Source organism: Emydura macquarii, unplaced genomic scaffold (assembly GCF_026122565.2).
Source record: "Emydura macquarii macquarii isolate MOO-44397 ecotype Brisbane River unplaced genomic scaffold, CSIRO-AGI_Emac_v2 contig_1713, whole genome shotgun sequence".
Taxonomy (NCBI): Eukaryota; Metazoa; Chordata; order Testudines; family Chelidae; genus Emydura; species Emydura macquarii.
This window is the reverse complement of record NW_027131850.1, coordinates 47,341-71,632: the sequence shown is the minus strand read 5'-3', so window position 1 is coordinate 71,632 and position 24,292 is coordinate 47,341. Positions and strand designations below refer to the sequence as shown.

The following is a 24,292-nucleotide window of genomic DNA, read 5'->3' as shown; positions in this document are numbered from 1 at the left end:
AACTTAGGGCAATGTGATGGCTGTTCTAGCCTGCACTGGAGCTAAACTGGCCCCTAGCAGCCCCAAAGAGAGGTGCAAGCCATGTCCCCTTTGTCCCTACATTGATAAAATTATAGGCAGAGATAATAGCAACACGTATAGTTAAGTGAGCAAAATACTTTCCATTACAAGATCTTGTTTTCAAATGTTTATAGCTTTAAAAAAAATTCAGTCTGAACAGTTAAAGTTTGCAAACAGAACATAAGAATGGCCATAATGGGTCAGACCAATGGTCCTTCTAGCCCAGAATCTTGTCTGCCAATAGTGACCAATGCCAAGTGCTTCAGAGGGACTAAATAGAACAAATAATCATAGTGTGATCCATCCCATGGGTCATTCCCAGCCTCTGGCAAACAGCAATCCCTGCCTATCCTGGTTAATAGCCATTGATGGACCTATCCTCCATGAACTTATGTAATTCCTTTTGAATCGCATTATAGTCATGTCCTTCACAACGTCAAGATATATCAGCTAAAGTGGTTCAGCCATTTCAGAAAATGAGGCAAAGGTTCTGTAGAAAAAGTTATTTGATTGCGTAATAAAAGACCATATAATAATGCATATGCATAAGGGGACTGAATTAAGGCTACTTAGGCAACCTTAATTCTGACATTTACTAATTTTTGAATGCTTGACTTTGCAACCTTAATATTCCTCTAGGGTTTTGGGGGTTTTTTGTATGTAGTTACATATTTGTATTGCAGTATCTGAAGAGGCCCCAACCAAGGTCAGCACCCTATTTTGATTGATGCTGTACATGCATGTGGCAAGAGATAGTCCCTGCCCCAGAGAGTTTAGATTAAAAAGAAATAGATTCAGGGGTAGTCTACAATGGCTCTTACACAAACATTATTATCTGAAATGAGTGTTCCATGTGACCAGTGAATGGAGGCAGTGAGTATACTGTGGAAAAAGTGGCATAACAGCTGTTATTTTAGAAATAAATTGAAGACTTCCTTACACCAACACACACATAACAAAGTCGAAGGTTTAGAACTAGACCCCTCCAAGACAAAAGGTAGATTATAATCAAATGCATGAAAATAACCCCAGTTTTGAGAACCAGGAAGGAACGATGGGAGAGTAGGAAAGGGAGTCCACATCTGTAGGTTGAACAGAGTAAGCCTTGAGGGATCTCCTTTGTGGATTGGAGAGGAAAAGCCAGCCCTTGCTATGGAAGCTATGCTCTTGCATTAATTTAGTCAGTGGAGTAATCAAACTGACTGAAAAATTTCCTATGTGCTATGTGGCATGATTCTGTATGCAAACAAATGAATTAGGGCGTTGTTGCAAAAGAAGAAAAATGTTTGGTATAAAACACTTTTTTTCTATGCAGTGATATGGGGTGGCATATAGCCACACCATAGCTGAGATAGCAATAGGATTTCTTAAAACAATTTTCAACCTCCTCTAATATTAACATATATAACCATATTATCCTAAACACTGGTAAGGCAGTGCAAGGCTTGGTAGTGAGTGTGTGCTGCAAATCTGGGTAAAGTGGGTCATGAAGCTATAACTTCCCCACCTACATGATAATTACCTGTTTTTACAATGTTTACTTTACTTTGGTTGTTTGCACAGAGGTAGGGAAAAGTACTGTGGGCAGTATCCACATGAAACTTATCACTGGACTTCTGTTGAGCTCTAGAGTCCACCCTAAGAACCAGTTCCAGAACCCAGATGTTAAAGAGTTGTTAGACTTCCTTTGATTCTATGAGTTGGTATGCCAGGCTGCTGTGAGCACTACATGTAACATTAACATTTTGTACAGAGTCCTGCTGGAACTGGTAAACAGAAGAAAGAGAGCTGCAGCTGAACACCTCAGACAACTCACAGATGCACAACTGCTCTGATTATTGATGGGGGTAGAGGTGAAAAAGAATTCCAGGGTTCCCCTTGCTCTTTGTGGGGAAGTTTACTTTGGTTGGGGTTGGGAGAGAAACACCACACAGACCTGCACACTAATGAAGATTTAAGGATGCAGGAATTTAATATGGTCTTGTTCATTGTGTCCTTCCAGAACATCCATTTAATTCCCAAAGCTCAAATGTAGGAAGACAGAAAATATTGGTAAGGGCCCTTAGCGCCTGATGTGAATATTACCAAAAAATAAAAATAACATATTGGGAAACCCAGAAATTAAGAGTTAAGGTAACATTTCCCACACAACAGAATCAAAGAGCTGCAACCTTAGTTCCATATTAATGAAATTTGTGTGTGAGAATATAGTACAATAGTTTGCTAACACTGTTAATTTTTCCAGTTCTTATGTAGTCTTTTTACAGACGTATTTCTTGAGGCTGTAGCCAAACTGCATTCTGATTGTCACAAAAACAGACTGAGTATGTAAATATGCTGCTTAAAGCATATTTTCTTCCTTATCTGACCTATCACTCACCAGTTCTCTTCTTTCTAAAACCACTTAGTGTAATACTGTGAAAGCAGAGATTACTGCTAAGAAATTAATCCAAACCTGAATAATTCTAACGGAAATGGTAAAACTCTGTCAGGAAATGGGTCATTTCTTAAAAAAATTAGTATAAGTAATAAAGATTTGTTATTGGCTGTGGGTTAAATCTTCACACCACAACCTTACTTTAGTCCTACTGCTCCTGTTCTTTGTGCACATTGCTTCTCCCTTCACATAAATACTTAAAATATAAATATAAAATATAACTTTTTAAAATCTATATAATTATAATTCTCAACTGATAAAAGTACAAATAGTTTACCAGAGTTATACTACCAGCCTCCCAGGAAAAGGCTACTGAGTGAACAATGTTAAAGTCCAATAAAGCAGCAATAATTGGCAAGTTCAATTACCCACATTTAACTTACTCAAATGTCATAACCACTCAAGGTTTACAGAAGGAATTTCTCAATAACTTAAACAATTACTTCGTGGAACAAGTAGTTCTAGAGCTCATGAGGTGAAGTGATTCTCAACTTAGGGCAGGTCTACACTAGAAGCGCTACATCAGCACAGCTGCACTCATACAGCTGCAGCGGTGTAGCATGTCTGGTGAAGACGCTGTATGCTGATGGGAGAGTGCTCTCCCATTGGCATAATTATTCCACTTCCACAGGAGGCGGAAGCTATGTTGGCGAGGGACGTTCTCCAGCCAAAGAGTGCCCGTGGGGACAGCGTTTAGGTTGCTGTAACTTGTGTTGCTCGGTGGGGTGTCTTTCACTCCCCTGAGCAATATAAGTTAGATTGACTTAAGCAGTAATGTAGAGCTGCCTTTAGTTCTAAGAAACAGACAGGAATTGGTTGATTATGTAACTGCTGTTGAGCCACTGCGTAATAATGATCTTAATATAATCAACTTCAAAATCCTCTTCAGAGGAATCATACCTATAATTGCCACAATTTTGACTCTAAACTCCAGAAAAGAGGGGTTGGGGGGGGGGGGGGGAAGAAGAAGCTGTTCAAAGTGATCCTAAAGTCAAAAATAAGGAAATTAAAATCCTTTGACTCAGCCTGGAAGCCACTTGAGTGCATCATAAGAGTCACAGGTAGCACATATATCCCTAAACGAAAAAGGGAGCAAAATGATAAGAAAGAAAATTGATTAAATGGTAGAGTTCAAGAGATTATTCTAGACAAACCAAGATCCTTCAGAAAATGGAGATCCAATGATAGTGAAGCCAACAGAAGTGGCTAGTAAAATATAAAATGAAAATAGAGCTAAGAGGGGCTTTGAAGAGCAAATAATAAAGGGAGAAAAAACAGTTCTTATGTCAAAAGCAAGTTTGCATCTACTAAACTATCAAAGAGCTAAAGGAACAATTAAGGAAGAGAACAACATTGCAAAGATGATAAACAAACTTCTAATCTGATCTAGTATGGCAGTTCTTAGATTCCTAAAAATAGTTTAGGAGTTAAAGATTTCTTGAAATGTAATGTAAATATGAGAAAGATTCTGACTCTCCTGGCCAGTCGGGTGTAGGATTGCCGTGGAGGGGGAACGGAGGCACACACATTTGTTGATCACCTATTAGTATATAGATATAGATATAGATATACACACAGCCTCTTAATCCAGTTGAGTAGCAGCACTAACAATCAGCAATGTTTCATCTAGTCATTAAGTGGATGGCTACATTGTTGGTCAGAGAAGGAATGGTGGCGGAAAGTGAGGAGGGGAAAAGTAACCCTTTAGGATGCAAAAGAGCCACCAGCATGGAGTGAGAAGGAAAATTCTGCCACTAGGGTGGGGACAATACAGAACCTTCAAAAGTTAATTCTGAATTTAACTTTCTGTGGAAAGGGAAAGGTGTTTGTTCCTTATGGGTCATGTTACCAACTACATCACTTATATGCCAGAATTCAGATTTCAACTGGTTAAACTTTCTTATAAAAACTGGCTATATAACTAGAAAGACACCTGATAGAGAACCTGTTCCAACCCTCTTTAAAGTCAGTGAAAAGCTTTTGTCTAACTTCGCTTTGCGTCATGCCCTAAATAACAACCCCACAGCTAACCAACATTTGAAACTTTTACAAAATCCTATATGGTTTGTAAATTTTTTTCTTAAGTTTAAGCATAATGCAAGCTCTTAGGCAGCTCTAAGTGTTCTACAGGTCACATGAATCTGAGTTGTGGAACTTGTAAATGCCAATGGCCTAATTTTCAGAGGTCCCTGAATGGTGGGAGTGGGTCAACATTTCTGCTAATCAGGTCACAAATTTCTAGAAGTAGCAGAAAAAAAAATCTTGACAACTTCCACCTTAGAGAGGGAAAGAATCATTTTTTCAGACAGCCAGACAGTCTTTGTCTTCTCAGATATGTCCATCACAGTTATAATCAAGAATAGAGAGAAACTTCAGCTTGGAAAAAGGACAACTAAGGGCAGGAGAGATATGATTGAGGTCTATAAATCTATGTATGACTGGTGTGTAGAAAGTAAATAAGGAAGTGTTATTTACTCCTTGTAAACAAGCACCCGGGCGGTCACCAAATGAAATTAGTAGGCAGCAAATTTAAAATGAACAAAAGGCAGTATTTCTTCCTAAAACACAGTCTACCTGTGGAACCTCTTTGCTAGATGACGTTGTGAAGGTGAAGCCTATAACTGGGTTCAAAAGAGAACTAGATAAGTTAATGGAGGATGCAGCCATCAATGGCTATTAGCCAGGATGGGCAGGAATGCAAAACCATGCCCTGAAGTGTCCCCCTAGCCTCTGTTTGCCAAAAGCTGGGAATGGGCAACAAGGGATGGATCACTTGATGATTACCTGTTCTGTTCATTGCCTGTGAAGCACCTGGCATTGGCCACTGGATGCTGAGCTGGATGGACCATTGGTCTGACCAGTATAGCTGTTATGTTCTTAGGTTTAAAGTGATCTCATAAAACATGTCATTGCATATTGGAGGTGGTCTTCAGTGGACAGTTCAGTAAAAGCATATGCTTGTGGTTTCAGTCACAGAACAGGTGTACAGTATAGTTAAAAGGTTTCTTCACACTATTTGTATTATATTAGCTCCACACTAAGGGTATTATATTAGCATTTAGGAGCCCGTCATAGACCAAGACCCCATTGTGCTAGACAGTATATAGAGACAGAACAGAAAGATGGTCTCTGCCCTCAAAGAGCTTCCTATTAATGTGCCTTGATGAAAACCAACTCTTCATGTGCATGCTTGACTTTCTTCCCGAGACTGCCAGGGTGGTGGTGTTTGTGATGGGAATGTGTGTCCACTAGAAACAGGACATGGAGCACTGAAGTGCATCAATCTCTCTCTTCTTTTAAGGAAAGCTGTTCAGACATGTGACATTCCTACACAGTGTATATAAGTTGTAGGTACATTTTCTTGTTAATATTTTCAACTAGTCACTGTTTTATTTAATATACACACACAGACTACTCCCTAGACAACCCCGTTCATATTTTTCAGTACACTGATTTGTGGCCTCTTGTATACTAGATAATATTAGAGAAGCATGTATAAATCATACCGTAGGTCAAAATTTTAATCTATTCCATATAGTATATATTATATCTTGAAATATAAGAAGTTGTTCATTTGGGGCAAAGCTGTGCTCTGTTATGATAATAATTCTGGAGTAACCATTGTAACTAAGAACAGGTCACTTTAACACAGTCTGCCACTGAATATGAAATATTTTTCCTAGAGTCCAAAATGAAATACTGGTTATTGTACAGCTTTCTTCTTCAACGTGAATGGAACATTTTGTACAATATTTTCCAGAGTGAAGTTGGCTCCACTCAAAATACCTACAGTTAATTTGATCTTCCTGATACCTGAAAAAGCTGGTGTTTGGTTGGAAGGGGGACAGAGAGAGAGTTGTTAATCTCTTTACATACATCCTGCTAATCTAACAATTTTTATGCTTAGTGAGCAAACTTCTGTAAAACTTGTCATGCCATTCGATCTTGTGCCTAGACAGGATAAGGTACAGGTTTGCTTAAATATTTCTAAAACTCTGAATAGAAATAACTAAACATTCTGACACATGCATGAGTGAACCTTGATGTCTTGCTCTTCACAACAAGATCCCAGCTGCTTATTCCCAGCAGCTTCTCCTGATTCAGCTGCTAGGCTGGCCTTTTCTACTTCCTTTTCCTGTGTTGGCTCTGCCCCTCTTCTCCCAGGACCTGAGGCCTGCAGTTCTCTGGTCTGTCCAGCAGGGGCATCACAGCCCTTCCTCGGGCCCAGACTCGGAGGAAGGCCACTGCACCTTGCTACACACACCAAGCCCCAAAGGTCTATGCACATACATGTTTCTTTTAAGCTGATTAAACCCTTCTGACGACCTGTTTTCCCTATAACAAGAAGTTCCCTAACCAGTCTTCCTTCAAATGCTAACACTCTCCCATTCCTTCCTAATATCAAAGCCCTAACTGTTAACTATATCTAAGGTTGGGAATGTTTGTTTTTTATTTTAATGGGAGTTAGGTACCTAACCTGCTTAGGTGCTTCTATGGATCCCTTTGGGATGGAATTCAGCAGGGGGACTCAGACCTAACTGCCACTTTAGGCACTTAAGTCCTAATTTAGATTCTCAAAATCCCTGCTCACTCTTGCCTAACCTAACTTTCCTAAGCACCTAAGTTTTCACTGGTAAAGTCCCCATGGTACCTAGATTTCTATTTGTAGACATGCACAGTCTCTTCAGACCTGAATCCACCAAGCAGCTCAGTGCCTAACTCAACACGCCCCAGTAGGAAATACAAAGTAGGGTGCTGGAATTATTATTTACGCAGGATCTTACCATGACACTAATTTAACCATAAAATCCTTTATTAAATTCAAAGGCCAGATGGCATTTATACAATTGCTCTAAACATGCCTAAATAAGCAATTTAGTACATCCAAACTGTAATACATTTATAAGCATTTGATAAGACCCAGAGGTGTTAGGAACCATAATGGTTGGCTCCAGCTTGCTCAGGCAGGTATTAGCAATGAACCCTTTAAGAGTTTACTCTCTTTACCCTTTGTCAAGCAAGAGATGTCATTGCCAATTGTCCAACCTTAGCTAAGGCTAGAAGAAAGCAGTTTCTTATATAGCCAATTTAGTGCACCTGATGCCCAATTAAGCATGATTAATTTCTATTACTATAATCCAAAACTTAAATAAGATAACATTGGTATTTCAAAGGCTCACTTCAAGTTTAACACAACTCTTCTTTCTCATCATCTCATTCTTTTTGGTCACATGCCGTTGTCCTATTGCTTATGTTAATATCCAAACTCAATTTAAAACCATAATTCACACAAATCTAATGTGGGCTTATATTCCTTCACCTATTGTCTGGTCCAGAGAGAGAGAAAGAGAGACTGACTGTATAGCCCAGTGATTAGAGCACTCATCTAAGAGGAGTTCAAGTTCCCTGCTCCAGTGCCTATTTAAATATTTTATACAAACAGGATAGACTGAGCCACCCAGAGCCCAGTGATTAGGGCACTCACCTGGGAAATAGAAGACCTGGGTTCAAGTCCTTGCTCCATATTAGGCATAGTGGGGATTTGGAGCTGGCTTTCTTACATTATGAGCGAGTTGTCTAACTACTGGGCAAAATGTAGGCCACATCATCACCACCACCTTCTCAGTTTTTCTTGAGAAAGGACTGGCCTAGCTTAAATGCCTAACATCAGGAGGTGATTCACATCTGTGAAAACCAAGTGGAGACTGTACCTAACTCCCTTTGTGGTAGGACTAGGGCCATACCTCTCTCCTCAGTATTTCATACTGGCTAGTTTAGGCAGTTCTCTGCTCAGCTTGTTAGCTTCTGTGAATCCCTAATTTTAAGCACCCAATTCTCCCCATGGGGAGCCTGGTTGCCTAACTTGGGTTCTAAATTCCACTTGGCAGCAGAGCACCTAAAAGTTAGACTGAGCATTGCTGTGCCTAAGTCCTCCTTCTGAATTCCAGCCTAGGCACCTATTTTCACCTTTAGGTATCTAAATATCATCATAAATCTGGCCCGTGGTGACTACTTCAGTGACAGTTCCATGACAGTTAATGAAACTTCCCAAGTTTCTGAATCCCTCAGCATTAAAGAGGCTTTATGGCCTTTTGTCTGATACAAGGGATATTTCAGTGCCAAAGACTGCACCACTATTATACTATTTCAGATAAACCATTTTAAAGGGTTTATCCCATTTAAGCTGGTCCTAAGAGTGACTGCATAAATAATTTTATAAAGGAGAAATCAGGTGAAACTAAGTGGTTTGAACTGAACCTGAGAAGATATGCATTGGGGTTCCGGAAGGGAAGCAATGGTTTTTCACAGCTCTAATAATTTTGCTTACATGAGTATTTGCAAGTGCTTAATTTGTACCAGAGCTTTCCAGGGCTGAGTCCTAGCACCTCTGGATTTGCTGCATCAGTTATGAGTGTAATCTTGTCACCTAATTGTTTGAGCCCAGGCACCTCCTTCATTACAAATTAAGCCCTGGTATTTACCTTAGCTTAATGTTTGATGTTCAGCCTAACTTGCAGCCCAGTGTTGCAATTTGCTGAGTACTCTTAACTTTCATTAAATTCAGTAGCTTTGTGTTCTACAGGGCTAGTATGGATAATAAAAAAAGAGAAAATTTTCAAAAAAGTTAGTTTGTTTTTCATAGAAATTTAGTTTGGTCAAAAGTTTCTAACCAACTCAGAAGTTAAGCAGCAGAGTCTTTTGGGCTGTGTTCACGTTAGTAAACTCTGTAGGCATAATTCACCACTGGTGCAGGTCTGCAGTGGGACCAACAATGGAAGATTAGCACAGATGGGGCTCAATTAGACCCTAATTAGATGATACCATCCTGTATGACAGAGGTAAAAGTGACTTGGGCCTATCTATGCTTTAACTTCCACCATTGCTCCCTCCAGTGAAGCTCCACCTCTGGTGAATTATGTGTATGAAATTTCCTAAAATAGACAAGCCCTTAGATTAGATCATATATACCTATGAATACTTAAACATTAAGCCATTGGGAGCACCATAGAAATAATTCATTCAATATCTTGCAGTTTTCAAATTGACCCTTTGTTTCTGGAGTCATCACCTAAGAGCTTCACCCATCACTTTTGCTAAGATATCACACTTTCAACCAACAAAAGTTTTGTGAAATGCTTTAATTTCATAAAATTGTTTAAAAAAATATTTGGTTAAGTATTTGTAAGTCTGAAATGATAACTGACATTGAAGCTTCTGAAGGATATTTTCACATGTCTCCGTTACTGTTAGCTAAAGCAATTTGTTGCAATTTTATCTGGTGTAATTTAGCACTTCTGTATATTAATACACCCTTTACGTTGTGTTGAAGTACTGAGTAATCTTTCTGACACAGGTTTTTTGATTACACAAGACAACAGAGTTGTAAATAAAAAATTGATCCTTGCAGTGGACCTGAGATGAAACCATGCCCATAATTCAAAGATCTGCCAGGTTTGCAAAGTTTGTAGGTTTCACCCTTTCTAAAGCTGTCTTTAGAAAGCTTTTTTTATTAGAAAGAAAAGTTTCCTGTTTGCTTCACTTCCTGTCTTCTGCAGCATGTAGGGAAAATTCCTTTTCAGTCTGAGTACTTAAAGAAATGATATTCTGCAGCTTATAAAAGCTTATACAATTTAGTCTTAGATCAGTCAACAACGTTTAAAAAAAAAAAAAAAAAGACAAGGTTTCTACAATCACAGGATAAAGCCATTCAGATTCAAAATCTGGCCTACCTTAAAATTATTATACAGATGGTAACAGGATGACTTAAAGTCCTAAAATCCAGATCATCAGCTGGTGTAAATCTGCATAATTCCATTGACTTCAGTGGAGCCACACAGATTTATACTAGCTGAGGATGTGGCCCTAATATTTAAACTATCTATTAGAAAAGTGATAATGTGATATTTGCAATTTCTTAGTCATACTGTTCTTTGTTTTGTATGATACTTTGTAGTATGAGTAGTTAGTTTACATTTTGAACTAATGATGATACATTTGCAATGCCACACGTATTATATAAATGACATAGCTCTGGATATATTCTAATATATGCTTTTATTTACAAAGATGCTTAAAGAAGATTATATTTTTCCAACTTTGAAGTTCCACTTTTTGTCAGGATATAGTAGTGTAGTTCAGAATATGTTATTTTTCATTGTGTTGTTAATACAAAGTGGGAGAATTATTTTATATTTTAGATAGCATTACAAACTAAATTCAGTTCTTTTACAACTGACCATATAGAGTTCACATTCTTAAAATAGCAAGGGATATGTTGGGTCTCAAAATGAACATCCAAAGAGACATGTAAGACACAGGATACCCAAGTAGACCCTCAACCATCCCTGAGAGGTGTTTATCTAACCTGTTTTTAAAAACCTCCAAAGATGGGGATTCCACAACCTCCCATAGTAGCCTATTCTAATGCTTTACTATCTTTGTTGTTTGAAAGTTTTTCCTAATATCTAACCTAAATCTCTCTTACTGCAGATTAAGCCCATCACTTTTTGTCCTATCTTCAGTGGCCATGGAGAACTATTGATCACCATTCTCTTTATAACACCCCTTGACATATTTGAAGACTGTTATCAGATTCCTCCCTCAGTCTTTTTTTTTTTCAAAACTAAACATGTCCTTTTTTTAAATCTTTCCTTTCAGGTCAAGTTTTCTAAATCTTTTATCTTTTTTGTTGCTCTCCACTGGATTCTCTCTAATTTGTCTACATTTTTCTTAAAGTGTAGCACCCAGAACTAGATGCAGTACTCCAACTGAGACATCACCAGTGCTGAGCAGAACGGAATAATTACTTCCTGTGTGTTACATACCACACACTTGTTAATACACTCCAGAATGCTATTACTTTTTTTTGCAACTGCATCACATTGCTGACTCAAATTCAGCTGGTGACCACTATAATCCCAGATCCTTTTCAGCAGTACTACGGCCAAGCGAGTTATCCCCACTGTGACATTGGCCTCTAGAGAAGTCCTGCTGAGGTCGCTTAATTAGGGCAAAACTGCAAAGAATGGGGCAGGCAAACCCCCAAATACTGGTGGCGATTTCTAAAAATTAGATTAACCAAGACAGCAACAAACAGCTTCTAATTACCTCACTGGTTATCCAGAAGCCAAAATCACAGTTCACTTAAAGCCATCCAGCTCTCTGACTTCTACCCATATAGCCAAGTCAAATGTGATGGAGATTACTGAAAATCTTTGTCCATCATATTTTAAAAAGTTCTACCAATCCCAAAGGATTGGGCACATTACCAACCAGGTCAATGAATATTTCAGATATTACCCAAAGACACGCTTATAACCAATATTTATTAACTAACTAATATTTATTTTTTGAAAAGGAAAAAGACTATTGGTTGTCATTGTACATACAGATGAGAATAAAATATATAGGTCAGTTTCATAGTAGAGAATATAAACTGAGTTGCAAAAGTTCTTCCAGGATTAGTTTCACAGGTTATATAGTCTGATAGTCCATATATAGAGTCTATAATTTCTTCCATGAGAAATAGCAGAGTGATCCAGACAAGCTGGGATATTAGACGTGTGACTCAAACCTTCCCTGTCAAAGCTTAAGCAGTCCTAAAATGAACAGGATTGGGGCCATAAAGACCTTTTATAAATCCCTGGTAGGCACATTGACATCTTCTTGGTAGCAAGTATCTCCTTACGCAATTAATAGGTGATTACTGTGGCTTTGACGTAGAAACCCCCTAATTTCCTATGCACACTGGTAATAAGCTACATTAGCACAAGGTAATTGGCTGTTTACAACCATTTACAGGTAGTAATTTCTTAAACTTTAAACAGAAATGAAAACAGCAACATTGCTAAATGTTAATATCTTCTTTTGATTCCTAAATTAACAGAATATAATGACAGACAGGAACTATTTGATTACATTGATAATCACTAAAAAGATTTATAGGTAAATACAGACATACATAGCCATTATTTACTTGCAAAACAATAAAAATTCAGAGTTTTAGCTTTTTTACAGTGAATGGTCCTAATTACCATTTGTATTTCCTTTCAACATATTTTTTAAGGTCATGTTCGGATTTTTCAGCCTGCTTATTCTTAACCCTTTCTGGCACGATGTCACACCCATTTTATAGGTGTGCAGTTTTCCTTCCTATGTGTAGTGCTTTGCACTTGTCCTTATTGAATTTCTTCATGTTGATTTTAGACCAATTTCCCAATTTGTCAAGGTCATTTTGAATTCTAATTCTGTCCTCAAAATGTTTGTGATGGCTTCCAGTTTGGTGTCAGACAAATTTTATAAGTATACTCTCCACTTCATTATCCAAGTCATTAATGAAAATATCAGATAGTACTGGACCTAGGGCAGACCCTTGCAGGACCTCACTAGATATGTCCTTCCAGCTTTACAGTGAACCACTGATAACTACTCTTTGTGTATGGTCTCTCAACCAGTTATGTACCCACCTTATAGTAATTTCATCTGAGCCACATTTCCCTACTTTGCTTATGAGAGTGTCAAGTGGGACTGTGTCAAAAGCCTTACTAAAATCAAGATATATCATGTCTACTGCTTCCCTGTTATCCACAACATCAGTAACCCTGTCAAAGGAAGAAATTAGGTTGGTTTTACATAGTTTGATCTTGACAAATTCATGTTGGCTGTTACTTATTACCCTATTATCCCCTGGGAGTTTACAAGTTGATTGCTTAATAAGTTGTTTCAGTACTTTTTCAGATCTTGAAGTTAAGATGACTGGTCTATTATTCCCCGGATCTTTGTTCTCATTTTTAAAAATATGAACTATGTTTACCCTTCTCCAATCCTCTGGGACATCACTTATCCTTCATGAGTTCTTGAAGATAATTGCTAATGGTTTCAAGATTGCTTCAGTTGATTCCTTGAGTACCCTAAAATGAATTTCATCCAGCCATGCCCACTTGAATACATCTAATTTATTTAAATATTTTTAATCTATTCTTTATTTTGTCTTGTGTTCCTTCCCCATTGTTGTTCATTTTAATTGTGTTATGTATCTGGTCACTATTAAGTGTTTTAGTGAAGACAGCCTTCTCAGTCTCATCTGTAATTAGCTCTCCTTTCCTGCTAAGTAGTGGACCTACACTTTCCTCTGTTTTTCTCACATTCCTGATGCATTTATACAACCTCGTCTTACTACTTTTTATTTCCTTGCTAGGTGCAACTCATTTTGTGCTTTAACTTTGTTGATTCTCTACCTACATGCTTCTGCTATTCTTTGGTAATCATCCTTAATAATTTGTCCATATTTCCACTTTTTGCACGATTCCTTTTTGATTTTCTGGTCATTAAAGTGCTTCTGATGGATCCATATTGGCCTCTTACTATTCTTCCTATTTTTTCTTCACATTGAGATACTTTGCTTTTATGCCTTTAATATTGTCTCTTTGAGAAACTGCCAGTGCTTCTGAACTCCTTTTTACCTTAGATTTTCTTCCTTTTCTCCTTACATTTTTACCAATCAATTCTCTGAGTTTGTTAAAGTTGGCGTTTTTGAAATCCATTCTCCTTATTCTGCTGCTCTCACTTCTTCCTTTACTTAGAATCATGAAATCTGTTATTTTATGATCATTTTCACCCAAATTACCTTCATCCTTCAAATTCTCAACCAATTCCTCCCTGTTAGTGAGAATCAAGTCTAAAATGGCTGTCCACCTGGTTACTTTCTCCACCTTCTGAAACAAGAAGTTGTCCCCAACACATTCCAAGAACTTATTGGAGATTTTGTGTTTTACCCTATTACTTTTACAACAGATGTCTGGGTAATTAAAGTCCCCTATTCCTACCAGGTCTTATGTTCTGGATATTTCTGTTATTTGTTGTAGAAACGCCTCATCAATTTTCTCTTTCTGATTTAGTCGTCTGTAGTGAGGCTTAGAAGGATTAGATTTTTATCAATAAATGTTGGTAAATGTTAATTTCACTGTACACACACAAATCAACTTCAGAGCAAGCTAACCACCTGAATTACTATCTAGGATTCTTGGCAGGCTTGTAGAGGCTGCATTGAGGCCCAAGATGCTGTAGCTTCCTTACTCTGGAACTCTAGCTAGCTATGTTAAACCTAGCTCAGGCTTGACTACATAAACTTACCCATACACCTGTGGCAGTGAACAAGAAACACATTGTTTTGAAACAATCTAGTGGTACTGGAGAACAACCTCATGTTCTTCTGATATTCGTATAATTAAAAATCCTGAAATTTCTAAAGTAGCTGTTTCTATTTCCTTATTTCAAAAAAGGAATTGAAGATGGCAGCTATGCTGTGTGGAAGAACCCAAACTCAGGGGTCCTTACTTACAAGTCCATTGCCCAGCGGATAGTCCAGAATTAGCCAAACAACAGATTAGCAAAATCAGAGTTTATTCTTTACGTAAAGAAGGTAGTCCCTTCAAATGTAAGGAATGACAACTTAAAACTAAATTCTAACAGCTTTATAGCTTCACACAAACAAGTCTTTATACGTCACAGTTTCCATGGTCATACATACTAAAAAAACTACTTATCTAGGAATTTTCTTAGCTCAGTACTTGCAACTTTTCTTATCCAAGTTACAAGGTCTTTCTCTGCATTCCATCCCTGCTGGCGTCTAGGCCTCTTAACTATTTTGTTAACGCTTAACATTCTAAGATTTAAACTTCTGCTAGGAAGGCACTTTCCATCTCAGGCTTTTACAGCCATTACTAAAAATCAGTTCTCAGCAGAAACAGAGACCTCATCTTCTTTTCCCTTCACAGCTGTGATCCTTGAAATATTACAGTAAATCAGAAAACAAAAAAAAGGCCTTTTCTATACATATTCATGATAGCTGACTAGCTGGAAGAATATTTTTACAGACATTTTCTCTGTTCATGGATAAATGAAGCTCTTATGATTGGAATTCCTTCTAGGGTTGATCAAGTTGAAGATTTTCAACTGATTTTCCTAGAAGAACTCATTCATAACATAAGAACATAAGAACTCATTCATGCAGGAATAAATAAGACAGAATAAACTGTAAAGGAAATGTGATAGAGTTATTTTTTGTTTGTCTGAATCCCTAAAAGACAAGAACAAAAATGCAGATTCTCTTTTGATTTGGATTGCCAATCTATTATAAACATGTGTAAAGTTTTGAGGGTACAGGGTGCAAAATCCAGACCCCAAATCTTATCTAAATTTCACAGTGGACCAAACCAGAACTCCACTTAGGAATACCTCAAACTTTGGGAAGAGTTTTGAAATTTGGACCCAAGATCAGATCAGAATTTCACAATCAAAACCCATCTGTACTCTTAGTGCAAGTTAATTAATAATTAAGTTGCTCAGAAGTGTAAATTATTATAGTAAAGTTGTTCATGTATGACACCTTAGGACTGGAATCTTGCATTGTCATGGTAATAACACAAAACAGATGATACCATTTGCAAAAAACCCCTAACAACGTGTTGTACATTAACTCATTAGCTTTTAAAAGAACAGCACTGAATTTTCTATGTTTAAAACCATCATTGCTTCTTTAGGAATTACATCAACAATAATGGTTTCTCCAGAATTAAAAATAACCTCAACGGTAAGGTAATTTGACTACTTAGAAGGTGTTTTTTTAATTTTCTTACTAACAAACAGTTGAGCATAGTCTTGAGATGGCATAGGTTAGTTGTTAGAGAAGGGGGGCTGGGAGTCAGGAGATCTGGCTTCTAATTTCCTCTCTCTTTTTGATATGTCTACACTGCTGCTGGGAATGAGCCTTCCATCCTGGGTACACAGACTCATTCTAACAAGACTCTAGCTAGCACAATAAAAATATCAGTGTGGACGTTGCTGCTCTAGTGGAGGATTGGGCTAGCCACTTGAGCTTGGACCTACCTGACCCCCTCAGGCCCATTCTTGGGTGGCTAGCCTGAGCTTCTGCTAGTGCAGCAATGTCCACACTGCTCTTTTTAGCGTGCTAGGTTGAGCCCTGCTACTGTGAGTATGTTTACCCAGGCTGGAAGGCTTGCTCCCAGCTGCAGTGTACACATACTTTTAGGGTTTGTCTGGATTAGAAAAAATGTCCCAAATTAAGTCAGGCTAGCTATCTCATGTTACCTTATCCTGACCTATCTTTGACTGTTTTCCTATTGTATGTGCAAGTTAACCCCTTTTATGTCTGTTTAACAGATTGAGGTTGAATGTGGTACCTAGGGTGAATTGTGATTAATTTAATCAAGGTAAAAGGTGTTAACCTGCACCTACAAAAGATCAGGGATAGGTCAGGGTTAGGTAACACATATGACTTCAACCACATTTCCCAGTCTAGAAAAACCCTCATTGCATGACCTTGGATGAGTCACTTAAACATTTCTGTGTCTAAATTTCCTCAAAGTACTATATAAATAGAAAGTATTAAGGTTATAATTATATTCAGAAAATATATCATCTGATTATAACAAAGGCTTTTTCTGTTAATAAATTAGTTCTACAAATCAAAATCTGATGGACTAATCTAGTTGTACATTTGTGAGTATCAAAAAGGTTTTTGGAAACCAAATACTTCAGAAGTTAAACACTTACCAAAATGAATAAAATCTATATATTGCCTCACTGCAGCTAACTGGATTTTATGTTACTGCCAGACTGATAAACTGAATGTTGGTGGCTAATTCATTAGGAGATTCAGCCTCCATTTAATCGCAAACTGTTCAGTAAAACAATGCTTTGAGTTTATGATTTGCATTTTGTTTTGAGACTGAGAATTGCAAATAGAGAAGACCTGGTAGAGCATTAAGAGGAAACACAAACCTTGAAACTGAAGTTTTGCAACAAATTTCATTTTAAAGCAATAGTAAAATGCATTTGCTGTGTTTTTAAGTTCATAATAATTGTATCATTCTTCTCTTCAAGGATGAAAAGATGATTTTTTCAGGAGGCTTGAGATCTCTTCTTCCCCTTGCAGTCAGAAGTCTAATTCGATTCAACAAATTCAATATAAGTAATACTTCTGGAATAGCTGAGGGTAAGTGAACACAACTGTAGGTGGACAAATGAGTTCCATTCCTAGATAATAATAAATGGCCAGGATTTTTCAAAAGCACATAAGTGAAATAGATGCAAAAGTCCAACAGAAAGTCAACAGGACTTTTGCATCTATTTCACTTGGGTTCTTTTGAAAATCCCATCCTGGGTGTCTAAAGTTAGTCTTCCAAATCCATATTAAGTCACACAAAATTTCCCCATGTTGGGTGGAAAAGATTTTGAATTACGAAATTGTCATCTATAATAGTTAAAAATTCTGAGGATGTTTTATTACTGGCAGCATGAGACTTCCAGCATCTGTCATTGAAATTGAATTCCCCCATGATCATGTAGCTTTTTTCCCCCACACAGATAGATGCGTAAGGAGCTGGTCATCCTTTTCCTTTGTGTGATTTGGTAGTCTGTAGCAAACATCAGCTAATACCCTATTTATACCTATCTTGTCTTTAATCTATTAGGATATTGATCCATAAACATTCATGATCATTTTCCTCTGAATTATCAGTGTCTGGGAAACAGGTAATGCCATTTTTGACATAGAGCGTGACTCCCCCTCCGCTTCTGCCCACTTGATCCTTCCTAACTAGGTTATAACCACTGATTTTAATATTGCAATCATGAAATTGCACTCCAGTATTCAGAGACTACTTCAGGAGCCCTCTCAGAAAGTGATATACTTGACTTTATTAGGCCTCCTGGTCTCAACAATGTATGTGACACCATACATCAGGCTCAGAATGAAGGCACTTCAACACTGTGAATCAAGCAATTTCAAACCCAGCATGGACATCATGTTCAAGATAATCCAAGAAAAATCCAAATATCTCTAATGTGGTGGGTGAGACCAGAAAATATTCTCAAAGAGTTTTGTTGAACACCCATTCTCTACTGTAATAATTAGATCAGATATTTGCAAAATGGGTTGGGTACCATGTCTCAGAAATGTATCCATTTGAGGCCTTTGGAATCACCAAGAGTCCCATTTACACATAATAAGTTAGAACCGTGTCTAGTTCGCAAATCATTTCTTCCACAAATATACAACTCAGTGGTTCAAGTTGCTACGGAAAAAAAGGTCAGCAATGCATTATGTGCAATGCAATATCTTACTTCTTATACTATTTTTCAGAAGGACAATGTGGTTCTTAGACCTCACTTCAGTTTTCATGCCTAGACATCATGCACATAAAGTTGAATCCAGATTGCATTATTTAGAGGCAAAAGAGGGTTTTATCTGGACAGGACTAGGGCTTTTAGGGCTTCTCCAAAATGGTTTATTTCCCATGCTGGATACCGGATACTGCTGGACAAGAACCAAGCTATTTCTGCCCAGTTCTTGTTTAGATGGATTAGACAATGTATAGACGAGTCTTATAATATTTCTTCCCTCTCTCATTCTGCTGGTATTAGGACTCACTTTACAAAAGCAGTTGCTACATCTGTAGCATGTTCTAGGCATGTTCCTCTTATTGGAATATTGCAAAGCTGACACTTGGGATTCAGTTCACATTTTCACTAAAGATAATGCATTAGATTTGACAGCCACACCTAATGCTCCATTTGGCAAAGCAGTATTTCAGTTCTTGTTAATTAGGACTCTGTATCCATTTCTGAAATAACTGCTTGCCAAACTACCCAAAAGTGGAAATATGCAGAGGATCCTCAAAGAAGAAATGAAGGTTACTTACATGTAACTGGAGTTCTGCAAGATGTAATCTGCATATTCACACTCCCTGCCCACTTTCCTCTCTTCTGTGAAGTCCTAAATTAAGTAATCTGCACCAGCAGTGGAAGGAACTGAGGGGGCAGCTGGTGCCATGCCTCCTTTTATAGTCACACACTCCAAATGTGCTTAAACGTGGACAGGTGGGGTAGGAGGGACATGTGAGCACTCTTACAGGCACTATTCCCAGAAGGTTCCACTGTTCATGCTACACCAGTTGGCACATCCCAAGAGCTAGAGGCAAGCTCTTGAAGACAATTGGAAGCAATGGCATCTGGGCGGAACTCCAAATGGCCATGGCTAGCCAGTAGTCACTCCCAAGCCTGAGTCCCCATCTTGTTGAAAAGAATTGGGATTATGTGGATATTTCTGAAAAGAAGAACAAAGACATATTACCTCCACACTGGGACTATGACTACCCCACAGACCTGCAACCCTGGGTGAAGGTCCCTTACTGATGGATCTATGCAATGTCCAAGCCAGAACTGGCAGAACTTCATGCTGTGAGATAGCGAGGGCAGGGGACGGCAGGAGAGTGGTGGAAGGAAGGTATGTGAGCCTGAGAATGCTCAGGGCTCTGTTCCCTGCGGACTGACTAAATACTATCAGGGGGCAATTAGAGGCAGCTGGGGCCAATGAAGGACCAGCCAGGTGCTTCATAAAAGCTCCCCGCCCCAAACAGTCAGGGCACAAGCAGGAGGAGTAGGAGCGCTGTGCTGTGCTGTGCTGTGCTGTGCTGTGCTGTGCTGTGCTGTGCTGTGCTGTGCTGTGCTGTGCTGTGCTGTAAGCTGATTTAAAGTGGAGGAGAAGAATAGAGTACAGAGGCCTGTGGACAATTGAAGGTATCCGGCTCAAGGAGCCAGAAGGAGGGGGAAAATCAGCCCAGGGGAAGGCAGTGCAGCTGGGAAAACAGTGCCAGCAGCACATGGCTGCCTCTCATAGGGCCCCTGGGCTGGGACCCGGAGGAGTGGGTGGGCCCGGGTCCCTACCCCCCTCCTTAGGGAAGCCGGGGTGATTGGGCGCACCCTGGCCCACTAGAGGCAATAGAAGCGTGGAACCCACTAGAGGGGAGCTGACGGCTGCCACAATGCATACGTCCAAGAAAACCTGGCCAAGGGCTTCATTCTGCACTCCACCTCCACAGCTTTGCACAGACTATGGGGCCCTAAACCAGGTGACGTCACTGCCCTTATTTTCTGTTACTAGATCATGTGCGGTCTGCCAGAATTTTCACCAAAGTGGACCTCCTGGGCACTTACAACTTAGCACAGGAGATGAATGGAAGACCATCTTTTGAACCTGCTATAGGCACTTTGAATATTTAGTAATGTCATTTGGTCCGACCAACTCTCCTGGGATCTGTCAATGCTTCATGAACAACATATTTAGAGACATCCTGGACCAGTATCTATCTCGATGACATACTTGTGTTTTCAGATAATCCTGAGCAGCATTGTTACCATGTTCATACCATCCTGGAAAGACTACAGAAGCATAGCCTCATCATGAAATTAGAAAAATATACCTTTAACCAATCCTCCACAGAATTCTTGGTTTATATACTTTTCTCAGAGGGTGTCAAGGTGGACCCTCTCAGAAGGTAGAGGCCATCCACAGCTGGGCAGTGCCCAGGTCACCTCAAGAGTTATAGCACTTCCTGGGCTTTTTCAAATGTTTACTGATGATTCATTCCAGGCTTCTCAGGGCACATAGCCCTTATGACCAATCTCCTCTGCGAGGCCATCAGTTTTAATTGATTACCCAAAGCTGACCAGGCTTTTGAACAGCTCAAGGTTGCTTTCACAACCGCTCCCATTCTAGCATATCTGAATTTGGCCCAGGCTTTCATAGTGAAAGCTGATGCCTCCAATGTAGCCATTGGGGCCATACTCTCTCTGAGGCATGGTCCGCAGCAAGTGTTGCACCCTTGTGCTTACTAGTCCCAAAAACTCACTCTTGCCAAACAGAATTATGAGATATTAGATAAGGAACTGCTCACAATTAAATCAGCCTTTGAAGAGAGGCACCATTACCTTGAGGGATCCCGACACGCAGTGCAAGTCCTTTCTGACAATAAGAACCTTGAATATCTGCATAAGGCTCGAGCCTTAAACCAAAGACAACTCAGGTGTCATTATTCTTCTCCTGATTCTATTTCATCATCGCCTGGGAACCAGGAATGGGAAAGGCAATGCCTTATCCCTCAATCCTACCAAGAGGGCAAGGAGCTTGACTAAGAACCACCCTGTCTCCTAAACTCTTGCCACTTCCTTAGTGCACAATACACCAAGACCTACTTGATCTAATCCAATCTCCTTTGTAGGGCATCCATTAGCCCAGGAAGTGACAGGACAGCCTGAGAAAACAAGAGCTAGAACCAAAATGGAATTCTCCACACAGGATGCGATCACTTACTCTGATGAGTGTGTATACATTCTATTGGGGCACCCCTGACTAGAAGTGATCCATATCTGTCATGACACTCAAGTTGGCCAAAATGGCCTACCAGTGAAGATTTTCCACATGGCTTTCTGTTTCTTCTGGTGGCCCCGTATGCATGCTGAAGTCCAGGACTATGCTGACTCTTGTGACCTCTGTGCACACACCAAGATGCCCTGTGCTAAGCCCCTTAGCACGCTAGTATCCTTGGAGACTGTGCCTAGACCTGGAGCCTGGATCACCCTGGATTTCATAGTGTACCTCCCTGACTACGATGGCCACATGGTGGTCTTGACAATTGAAAATCAACTGATCAAATAACGAACTTCATCCCTTGTAATGGTCTGCCTTCCGCTAAAACAACAGCTCAACTCCTCGTGATGCATGTGATCTGTCTTCATGGGCTTCCAGACTGTATCACCTTGGACCAAGGCCCACAGTATGTCTCACACTTTTGGTGTGATGGACATTTGAACTTTTACCTCCTCTGCCTACCACCCCAAGACAGATGGACAGACAGAAAGGGTGAACCAACTAGTAGAGCAATTTCTTAGGTGCTTTGTCAGCTACCATCAATATAACTGTTTTTCCCTCCTCCCTTATTGATTTTTCCTACAACAATACTGACTATGCCTCCATGGGGCAGAGTCCCTTTTGTGCAAATTACAGGTTCCACCCTCACTTCCACCTGGCCTTGCCAGCAGCCTCCCTGAACCCAGCAGCTGCCGACAGGATCCAATGAATTCACCATATCCAGGAGGTGCTTAAAAACCACCCTGAAGGTGCAAAAAGGGAAAACAAGCAGTACGCAGACCATAGACACCAGGAAGGCCCAGCTCCCAAGGTGGGTCAAAACGTCAGGCTTGCAGCAAAACACCTTCATACAAATAGTCCTTAGAATCATAGAAGATTAGGGTTGGAAGGACCTCAGGAAGTCATCTAGTCCAACCTCCTGCTCAAAGCAGGACCAACCCAAAATAAATCATCCCAGCCAAGGCTTTGTCAAGGCGCATCTTAAAAACCTCTAAGGATGGAGATTCTATCACCTCCCTAGGTAACGCATTCCAGTGCTTCACCACCCTTCTAGTGAACATTTTTTCCTAATATCCAGCCTAGATTTCCCCCACTGCAACTTGAGACCATTGCTCCTTGTTCTGTCATCTAATACCACTGAGAACAGCCTAAATCCATCCTTCCTGGAACCTCACTTCAGGTAGTTGAAGGCTGCTGTCAAATCCCCCCTCACTCTTCTGTTCTGCTGGCTAAACAAGCCTAGTTCCCTCAGCCTCTCCTTATAAGTCATGTGCTCCATTCCCCAATCATTTTGTTGCCCTCTGTTGGACTCTTTCCAATTCGATCACATCCTTCCTATAGTGGGGGACCCAAAACTGGACACAATATTCCAAATAGAGGGGAATAATCACGTCCCTCAATCTGCAGGCAATGTTCCTACTAATGCAATCCAATATGCTGTTAGCCTTCTTGGCAATAAGAGCACACTGTTGATTCATATCTAGCTTCTTGTCCACTGTATTCCCTAGGTCCTTTTCTGCAGAACTGCTACCTAGTCAGTTGGTCCCCAGTCTGTAGTAGAGCATGGGATTCTTTCATCCTAAGTTCAGGACTCTGCATGTGTCCTTGTTGAACCCCATCAGATATTTTTGACCCAATCCTCCAATTTGTCTAGGTCACTCTATATCCTATCCCTACTATCCAGGGTATCTACCATTCCCCCCAGCTTAGTATCATCTGCAAATTTGCTGAGGGTGCAATCCACTCTATGCTCCAGATGATTAATGAAGATGTTGAACAAAATTGGCCCCAGCACCGAACACTGGGGCACTCCGCTTGTTACCGGCGGCCAACTAGACATTGAGCCCTTGATCACTACCCGTTGAGCCCCATGATCTAGCCAGCTTTCTATCCATCTTGTAGTCCATTCGTCCAACCCATACTTCTTTAACTTGCTGATAAGAATACTGTGGGAGACTGTATCAAAAGCTTTGCTAAAGTCAAGGTATATCACTGAGTACTGCAACACCTAAATACCTTTAAAAATTGTATTTTAGGGAATAATAATCTGTGTAGTCTATACTGTAGACCAGACTTGCTCCTTTGACTGTATCCCTGTTTGTGGTCAATGAGCATTACATATGGAAAAAATAAAATATTTTAATAGTTGCTGTTTAAAGCTGAATATCTGCTTTTTTTCGTTTGTTCTCATTTTGAAAAATCTCAAAGACACTAGAGGCCTAATACAGAAGAGCAGCCTGCAAAAATGACATGTTTTAAATTAAAACTGATTCTGAGTTGATTGCAGACATGTGTCTGAAATGAACAGTTCTATTAATTTCCCTCCTATAATTTAGAAATAGCTGAAATGACTTGAATCTAATCTAACAGACAACATTTCACTCCTTGGCGAAAATCCTGTGCGCTAAATTGCAACCCAAAGTACATTTCCAAGGCCAAGTTTCAAACGCCTGTGAAAAATGGGCTGTGTAATGAAAGATTTTTACTTATTAGACTGGTTTTGAGTTGCAGTTTTGCATTAACACAAGAGAAATAAAATGCTAAATGCACAAAATTCACAACTC

General features: G+C 39.5%; 1 protein-coding gene across 3 annotated transcripts in view; it reads left to right on the top strand.

Annotated features, from left to right (window-relative positions):
* Nucleotides 1-24,292, top strand: part of DGLUCY (D-glutamate cyclase) — a 64,591-nt gene that overhangs the window by 2,990 nt on the left and 37,309 nt on the right. Inside the window, exons 1-2 of one of the 3 annotated variants that reach the window (XM_067556311.1) lie at nt 16,001-16,088; nt 17,402-17,513. In XM_067556311.1, the coding sequence (XP_067412412.1) occupies nt 16,011-16,088; nt 17,402-17,513 (190 nt within the window). In that variant the 5' untranslated portion in view covers nt 16,001-16,010. Of the gene's footprint in view, nt 1-16,000; nt 16,094-17,401; nt 17,514-24,292 lie in introns of those variants that run through there. The other 2 variants (XM_067556313.1, XM_067556312.1) reach the window with 2 other exon arrangements.